At 39.0% G+C, this 8730-nt stretch overlaps 2 protein-coding genes across 3 annotated transcripts; both read right to left on the reverse strand.

The window, feature by feature from the left end:
* Nucleotides 1-410: 410 nt before the first annotated feature.
* On the reverse strand, nt 411-4033 carry LOC122786094 (cytochrome c-a-like). The gene is made up of 3 exons (XM_044052118.1): nt 3892-4033; nt 2956-3133; nt 411-1007 (listed from the first exon to the last, which is right to left on the reverse strand). Exons 2-3 carry the CDS (start codon nt 3122-3124, stop codon nt 862-864), a joined length of 315 nt encoding a protein of 104 aa, XP_043908053.1. The 5' UTR covers nt 3125-3133; nt 3892-4033; the 3' UTR covers nt 411-861.
* A 1161-nt stretch (nt 4034-5194) lies between these two features.
* npvf (neuropeptide VF precursor) lies at nt 5195-7885 on the reverse strand. 2 transcript variants are annotated; one of them, XM_044053191.1, is made up of 4 exons: nt 7850-7885; nt 6714-6862; nt 5640-6007; nt 5195-5418 (listed from the first exon to the last, which is right to left on the reverse strand). In XM_044053191.1, exons 1-4 carry the CDS (start codon nt 7869-7871, stop codon nt 5334-5336), a joined length of 624 nt encoding a protein of 207 aa, XP_043909126.1. In that variant the 5' UTR covers nt 7872-7885; the 3' UTR covers nt 5195-5333. The 2 variants fall into 2 exon arrangements, with proteins under 2 accessions (XP_043909126.1, XP_043909125.1); XM_044053190.1 differs by lacking the exon at nt 7850-7885 and having other exon boundaries at nt 6714-7156.
* Nucleotides 7886-8730: the final 845 nt, after the last annotated feature.

Raw genomic sequence — 8730 nt, forward strand, 5'->3', positions numbered from 1 at the left:
TACATATTTATTTTACTGTAAAAAGTGTAAATATTTATATCTGACCTGGCTGTCCTTATAAAAGAGAAAATAGAACGATACAAAACTCATCTTAAAGTGCAATTTAACAACAATTAAAGCCAGAAAGAAAGAAAGAAAGCCAGCACCGTCCAACACATGGATAACAAATGATATCTATGTTGAGACCACAGTAGAAAACCACATATAAAGTGAAAGAGGCCCAGCAGCAAACTATAATAAATAATAACTATAACATAATGGATTAAAGAGACTATGTCCTTTTTAAAACTAGCGAGAATTAGATATTCAAGAAGGGGAAACAAATTCTACAATAAATTCTACAATAAATGGCAACCGTTTATGGATTTTTTTGTGATAATGTAATGTAATCCTCTATCACCCCCCCATTTATTTTATTATCATTATTGTTATTATTATTATTATTAGTAGTAGTAGTATTATTTCATCTTATCTATTCTGTTTATGTGGTTGGTTTAGTCATGTGATCATTGTTGGGTTCTAAAAATATCTAAATCTAAGACGTTTAATGCCGACATCAATGTCTCATGTATGTAAGTGCCTTTTGTTATTCTTGTATACACACCAATAAAAACATGAAACAGAATAATAACTATAAAAATAATAAAGTGAAAGTAAAAGATGTAAAGTTTTGAAACCATAGTTTCTGTGCAAGTGGCAGTAGAACGTTTCAGTTTTTAGAAAAACCCAGTGGAAGAAAACCCCTCAGGAATCATAATTACACAAAACTGTGATAAGAAAGTAAACAAAAATGTTGTCCTAAAAACGCCCTCTGCTCTTTTCTCCCTGTAGACGTCGTGGCGCTTCTGTATGGTTAGTATATTATGAGGTGGCGCCCTTTAAATAAGCTATAATATCCTGTCTTTCCTTTTTCCTCTTGATCCCACTGAAGACCATCTTGGTCCCGGGGATGTACTTCTTTGGGTTTTTAAGGTAGACCTCCAGAGTTTCCTCACTCCATATGACACCTGATGAAGAGACAAGCGTGCACGTTAAAACATGTGAAGTTCTGCAACATTTTACATTTTCCATTAGTTTTCCTGCTTCATGCCAGAGCAGTGCTTTCATGTTTCAGCTGCAGCTGTTCTTCCTGTTCAGACCTGCTGCCCTGACTGTCACATACACAAAATACAACTACAGTAGAAATTATAATTAACTGAACAGATTTGAATATTCACATGTACATTCATGTTAATGGGATGAAGTAATGGCAGCATTTGACACTGTTAAAATGATACGGTATATATATATATGTATATATATATATATATGATAATTGCATTTGAAACTACAGAAACTGTAGACACTATAGGAAAAGTAAATTACTGGGCATTTTGGGCAAGTGAAAAAGTTAGAGAATTCAGTTGCATACTGATACACAGGGAAAGTTTCCTTGATATCTAAATGTCTAAAGCAAGAGAAAGCTCTTATCTGAAAAATCTAGGTTGAATTAACAGCAGAGGTCACTAGTCGTGATCTAATAATTACTAATATCTTTGTAGAAAAAGTGCATCCAAAGTTTAACCAAAAATAACATTCGGACATACACTCACTCTGTATTTAAAGTTAGACTTAAACCTTCCCTTATTGATAAAGCTTGTCGTTAGAGTGGACTCAGGGAAACCTGAACCATGTCTCAGTTATGCTGCTATAGACCTAGACTGCTGGGGGAATTCCTGTGGTGCACTCACTCTCTCACACTCAAGGTATGAATATGACTTCATTACATGTCGTTAACCTTCTTCTTTTCTCTCCCTGGTTTGTCTTTCCTTCTTGTCGCCTGTCTCACTCTCTTTCTGTGTCCTAATCTTGCAGGCTGCAGGATCCAGATCCATTCGGGGCTATTATCATTATTATCATTCATATCATATCATTACCATTATTATTATGCTATATCACAATGCTATATATTCAGATTATTGTTATTAGGGTTCGAGCAACTTGGTTGCAAGAACCCTATTGAAATCGCTAGAGTTATTCTTCTTCTTCTTCTTCTTCCACCTTCCAAATGAATCGCGTTTTTGAGGCCCTGAACATGCCCCAAAACTCACCAATTTTTGCAAGCACATCAGACCTGGTGTAAATTTACGTTTTTATTATTATTGTTGTTGTTGTTATTGTCATACGCAAGTAGCATTTTGGGCTTGAGAAAGCACCATGTTTACTTCGTGAAATGATTTTCTGCACATGGTAACTGGCCGTTAATTTCACTGTTGCTGTAATTATATGAATTATTATGTTAATATTGTATGTTAACGATCACGTTTCTGTTATGATTAAACAAGCGAACTGGGGACATCTACCTTTGTAGACTCACTCATACCTTTTAAGTTTTATTTTGTAGTTTCACAGTGTTGATGGTGTCCAAGGTAAGAGAAATAAAGACTTCAGCGTAGTCATTGTTGAACCATAGTGCAGAAGGTCTGATGGTGTTCCTGACCATTTTAAAATCCTTTTGTGTAGAAATGTCTAAATGGCCCTGCACCACCGTACCTCTCTGATTTGCTGCAGTCTTGCACCTACATCGCAGTTGAAGCTCAGAGGGGATTTAGCTTTCGCAGTTGCAGCCCCTAAGTCGTGGAATGGACTGCTGTTACACATCAAGCAGCTCCTTCACTGTCCCATTTTAAATCTCTTTTACAGACTCAGCTCTTCTCCTCTGCATGTGAGACAGCGTCCCCAAACCCTCAGATGAGCACAGTTAATACAAATAAAGCATCTACTCGTGGTGCATAGATGCATTTTCTTTGACACTTTTTGTTTTTTGTCAGATTCTAGAAATGAATGAATAAATTTACCTGAAACATACAAACACATCCCTCCTTCTCTATCATTTTTCTAATTTGCATCCTTTCTGCCTATCTATAAAATCTGTCACCCAGTAGAACCCCTCTCTCTTGACGCAGTGATCCATACCTTTGTCAATGTTGGCCTGTGTGTAGGAGAAGCCAGGTGCCTGACCCGTCTTCCTCCCGAACAGACCCCACAGGTTGGGTCCCACCTTATTGCGCCCGTTCTCCTCCACCGTGTGACACTGGGAACATTTCTGGACAAACAGCTTCTTCCCCTTTGCAACGTCGGCCATGACCAGCAGCTGGTGAGCAGAGACAGTGGTGATCAGTCACAGCGATCAGTAAGGGGTGGTGAAAGAGGGGGCCACACGGTTGGTGTAGTGGTTAGCACTCATTTGCAGCAAGAAGACCTGGGTTTGTCCCCCTCATGTTTGCATGGGTTCTTTACGGGTTCTCTGGTTTCATCCCACAGTCCAAAGACTTTTGGGGATTAGGTAAATTGGACACTCTAAATTGGTCTGGTGAACTGTCCAGGGTGCATCTATCGCCCCATATGCCAGCTGAGATTGGCTCAGCACCCTCTCATGTGGATGATACAGTGGTAGAAGATGGATGGATGGGTGGTGAAAGTAAGCTAAAACTGTTCATTACATTTATGAAGGTTCTGAAGGAGTGGTTCTTGTTGCCCATGTTTACAGTTGTGTGCTCCAGAGAGTTGCCAGCTTGTCTGCATTGTTGCATGCCGTGAGAGAATGCAGGGCATGAGACAATGTATGAGTCACAGGAGGAAAACCTAAAGTAACCCTCAAACCTCCAGGTTGTTCTTGAAGAAGTAGTGAAATGCGGATCAGTACTTTCAGCCACAACAAGAGAGATGCAGCAGGGTGAAAAAAGCTGGAAAACAAAGTAGTGCAACTCAACACCCAGAGAGAGAGAGAGAGAGAGAGAGAGAGAGAGTACACCAGGACAGCGACATGATTTTTCTGGTCTAAGGAACAGAGTGAAAACACAACACGCAGGGGAATAAAAAAAACACGCAAACAGGAACTTCTCTCGTTACCTGGTGTGTTTGTGTCGCTCCAGACAGAAGTTTCCTCTTCTTTTCAAACTTGTTGGATTTTCGTTGTTGTCTGTTATGAGACCGAATGTCAAACTCCGCGCAACATTTGGCAAATATTTGAAGGGAGTGGTTGGAGCGGGTTGGTTTATGGTTGCGCAACTCGCGCGGTGTCGGCCACGCCCTCGTTTTCATTAGACACTGACAACTAAACTCAGGGAGTGCGAGTTATCTGATGAATTTAGCGATGAAATGAAATCAATTACAGATTTATTCCAGCAGGTGTTGTGGAGCCAGGTCGGCAGGTGCTTTGAAGAAAGTAACAAGTACTACTGTAATTCATGACATCTTTAAGTATAAACATAGGGAATATTTAATACTATGTCCTCATTAAGTAAATCGTAGCAATGGGACAGTTAACACATCATGGAAGAGGCTGAAAGTGCTTTAGATTATTTAAAGGACAGTTTATCCCCAGATATTTTTTAATGACATAGACATAGAGATAATGTATGTAAATCATTACACAGACATTAAATAAATAGCACCATGCAAATGCATCATATCCACCACAGTACTGACTGTACAACAATAAATTCTTGATCCTGCGAATGACACTCTTTACTTGGTGTTTTGCTCCCTCTAGTGGTGTATCTCTGTAGTGAACACCTGACTCAATATAGTTGATGCATAGCACCACTTACAACATTTTATTTTTAAGAGCTTCAAGTCAAGTCAACTTTATTTCTAGAGCAACCAGGGCTGACCAAAGTGCTTTACAAAGTATCATGGGTAACAATAAGCATATTAAACAGCAATAGAACAGTAACAATAATCAAATAAAGGGTGGAAAAATTGAGATAGAAGTGTATTGATTGATTATTCTTGTCCTGAATTATTTTTTAAGGTTTGATTATTTTATGATCAACATTCATTCCTTTATGGGTCATATTACCAGTGTTTTAGTAACAGGTTGTTCTTCAGTTTTCATCTGAATGCCGTGTCCAAAACAAGGAAAAAAGTACTATCATTTTTTAAAAAAGTATTACTGAAATATCTAAAACTGTATGAAATGTTGACCTTGACTATATGTAATGTTTCACTGTAAGGCAGATATTTAAGGTCCTTTAAAGTCCTTGTTTCAGGGTCGGACAGAGACATGTGATCAGCGATGATAGAGTTTCAGATTCAACCTTCACAGAAGTGTTTGTTGCTCATCATCTCAGTGAGGATGAGGTCAATGTTTATTATTTTAGAGCAAAAAAAAGAAAGTAACAACAAAGAAACAAACACAATCCACTTGTTTGAATTGTTTATTATTGCAATTTATGCTTACATCTACATTTACCTAAGGTATTTTAATTTTTTATTTTTTTTTAAATTCCCTCAGTTTTCTTGACTTCAGTAAAAACAGTGTATGTTGATATTTACATAGCTATCATGATCTAGTATAGTTGGGCCGTGTCTTCATTCTTTGCAGGGTTTTTCTTCCATTTCCACTTCTTAGTGGTAAAGTCATAAACTGCAGCCCTGTGGGAAGAGAGTACACAGCTTATTTATCACACTGTCACTCATCTGAGGATAAGGACATCATAGAGAAGGAGGCAGTTTATGCAACGTTATGAACATTATGACTAAAAGAACAGCAGTAACATGTGTGGATGTATAATTATGTGAAATTTGTCCAAAGCATCAACCCACAACTTTGAAAAAATGATATTGACACTCTACTGATGAAGAATTAATCCTACCAATGCAAGCCCGTGCTGATAATCTGTTTACTAGCCAGAGTGTTGAGAAATCTCCAGTAAAGACTGTTCATCCCAAATCTCTGCGGCAGCGCTGGGTTCAGTTCTTCATCACACTCGGCACACACTCGAGTCACCTTCCAGGCCCGACCAAACCTCTGAGGCATGTTGGGGGAGTTTGGGGAGTTGTCATTATCGGGGTCGCTGTCTCTGCCGAAGCGCATGGGCATGTTGGCGTGCCTGTGAGGCTGGATTGTGGGCTGGAAGAGCTTGATGATGGTGGGGCTGCTGCTTTTGCTTTTGCTGGTGGTTGGGGTCATCTGCATGTTCAGCCTCTCCAGATCCAAACTCCTGCGGGTTTCACTTCTTGTCTGAAATAAGAAACCTGTTCTTTAATATATATACTGTATATACAGGATATATATATATGTTAGGAAAGTTGTATAACAATCATTTCATTATTGTGGAGGATAAAGTGGTAGAAGATGGATGGACTTCTGCTTTTATTCGTTATTTTATTTAATTTAATTTTTTTTAATCAGTGAATGGAAACCCAGCAGGTTTTAAAGTTGGTCAAGAAAAGGCTGTTACATATTAGACATATGTGAGCGATAACATTTTAACTAGAGAAAGCGCAGATCTTCACCAAGGTTGTTCACTTCCTCAGTGATTTTGACCTGAATTCTGAAAACTCTCCTTTAAGAATGAAAACGGTGTTGTATCCAGATCACCACAGAAATCTTCCCCATTATCTACATATCTAAAGTCATCTCATCAGCCAGTTATGACAAATGCACAAAGTTACAAAGTAACTTAACAAAAATAAATAAAAGCAGAGACATTTGAAAGCAGAAGGGATTAACAAAAGAAAGATAAAAACCCTTAAAAACAACAGCCATATAATTAAATGCAAATCAAACATTCCCAAAGGCTTTTGTGAGGAAAAAAACCTTTAAGTCCTTACTTTTAAAATGAAAAATAGTTTGGAATATGTTGTTAATCAGTCAACCATCTCATTAATTAATCATTTCAGCTCTATGGGAATTTTTAATTTCTAAGGTGTTGAGTGATTCTTACGTGTTGGTGCGGCTGCTGCCTCCTCACTGCGTATCGTCTGTCGTTGCCGCTCAGCAAAGTCTTATCGCCAGAGATTGATTTCCCAGAGACCTGGAGGTCAGATGCTGCTGCTGCTGCTGCTCCTCCAAGGCCTCCCACCATCAGGAGCACTGACAGAAACATCGTGGTCAACATGCAACGCGAGGAGACATAATCTCTCAAGATGCCTTATCTTCATTTCCCACTGACCACTGCCATCTGCTATTTAACACCCCAGAAAACATGCGTCACACCTGCAGACTGACAAGCCGACATCAAACTGTCCGTTTCCAAAGAACAAATTCCTGAATCAATAATCACCCAGGTCTGAAGAATACATGTGAAAAGAATCTGTTTGTCCTAATTGGGCTGCTGAATGAATTCTGTTCAGTCTGGATATTTATAAAGTGGAACTGATCATGAGAGGAGAGCATAAAACAAAAAAACCCCCAACCCGCTATGAGGTTAAAAACATGCAATAAAAGTAGAGGTTGGCACAAATATCCATGTACAACATGTAAAAAATGTGGTTTTCCACATTTACAGTAACATTATTATTGTTATTGTTACAGGACATGAGGTCAGTTGCATCAGTAATTAACACATTCTGGTCTCCACTAATGAGCTGCAGGTTATGAAAGGTGTTTTCATAACCTGCAGTGAGTGTTTTTGATGACGGACTGAACAGCAGAACTGTGGATGTGGGTTTATACTTTATATCTTCAGGCTTTACAAAATGAATCAAAGTTAGGAAAAAAAATCCCATATTGGTATAAAAAACCTGAAGTAGTGATAATTGTGCAGAAAATGTGTGTCACAAAATAGAGAGAAAATCAGCAAACTTTGAAAAATTTGAACTGATTCAACAAATTCAATCCGTTTTTAAAAACTTTCAAGTACTTTTTGCTCAGGTGTGTTTATATAGTTGTTGAAAAGAAAAGGATTACCTATAGGTTGTGCTGAAAAAAGGACATTAGACGCTCTGTATTGCACATTCTTATAACCTCTTACACACCCATTTAAATATCTGTAAAATATAGAGTATGTATGAATTAATAGTCAATTATATTCAGTTATTATCTAATAAACCTAAGAATATTTGGCTTATTTTAGCTTACAATTCCTTTGGGGGCAGCCCATGGTCTGAAAGGAAGCTTGGCTTGTATAACTGGAGGGTTGCTGGTTTGAATCCCACCAGGGCAAAGGTCAAGGGCAGGAGTGCCTTTGAGCAAGATACCCAATCCGCATTGAAGGGGTTAATTGGACACTCTAAATTGACCCCAGCCACAGCGGGGTCACATCCAGTGTACTCCTAGTGTCGGTCTCAGGCCCTGATAAATGGGAGGGTTGCATCAGGGAGGGCATCCGGTGTAAAAACTCTCCGCCAGATGAAATATGTGGATCAGGCAGTTGATCCGCTGTGGCGACCCCTGGAGAGGGAGAAGCTGAAAGAGAGAGAGAGAGAGAAAAAAAAGATTCCTTTGAAGCATACAGTGAAGCTGAACCTGGACAATTTCATTAGTACATGCTCTCATATGAGATAGTGTATGCAATATCTTTCCCCGAGATGATTTGCTGTAGTTGGAGAAAGAAGGAGGAGAAGGAGAAAAGTTTGTATGGAAAGCGGAGGATGTTTTAAAGACTGATCCTGTAATCACTCACTCACTTATCTTGTACCGCTTTATCCTCCACATGAGGGTCACAGGGGTCGCTGGTGACAATCCCAGCTGACATGGGGTGAAAGGCAGAGTACACCCTGGACAGGTCGCCAGTCCATCACACGGAGACAAACGACCATTCACTCTCACACTCACACCTAAGGTCAATTTATAGTGTCCATTTTGCCTAATGCCCAACTCTTTTTGGACTGCGGGAGGAAACCGGAGAAAACCCACTCACACATGGGGAGAACGAGAATGAGTAAAAATGCTTCTCAAACAGAAGTAAATAACACGAGGTGTATTTTTTTTGCATCTCTAAAGTACATCTTTGACAGACA

The sequence above is a fragment of the Solea senegalensis genome, linkage group LG20, assembly GCF_019176455.1.
Source record: "Solea senegalensis isolate Sse05_10M linkage group LG20, IFAPA_SoseM_1, whole genome shotgun sequence".
NCBI lineage: Eukaryota > Metazoa > Chordata > Actinopteri > Pleuronectiformes > Soleidae > Solea > Solea senegalensis.

Excerpts from the sequence above, each read along its gene's own strand:
- npvf (XM_044053190.1), bottom strand. The coding sequence starts at position 6,887 with ATGTTGACCACGATGTTTCTGTCAGTGCTCCTGATGGTGGGAGGCCTT. Across the intron at positions 6,008-6,713 it reads GGCAGCAGCCGCACCAACAC|ACAAGAAGTGAAACCCGCAG; the intron begins GTAAGAATCACT and ends TTCTTATTTCAG. Across the intron at positions 5,419-5,639 it reads ATCAGCACGGGCTTGCATTG|GGCTGCAGTTTATGACTTTA; the intron begins GTAGGATTAATT and ends CTCTTCCCACAG.
- LOC122786094 (XM_044052118.1), bottom strand. The coding sequence starts at position 3,124 with ATGGCCGACGTTGCAAAGGGGAAGAAGCTGTTTGTCCAGAAATGTTCC. Across the intron at positions 1,008-2,955 it reads ACAGGCCAACATTGACAAAG|GTGTCATATGGAGTGAGGAA; the intron begins GTATGGATCACT and ends TCTCTTCATCAG.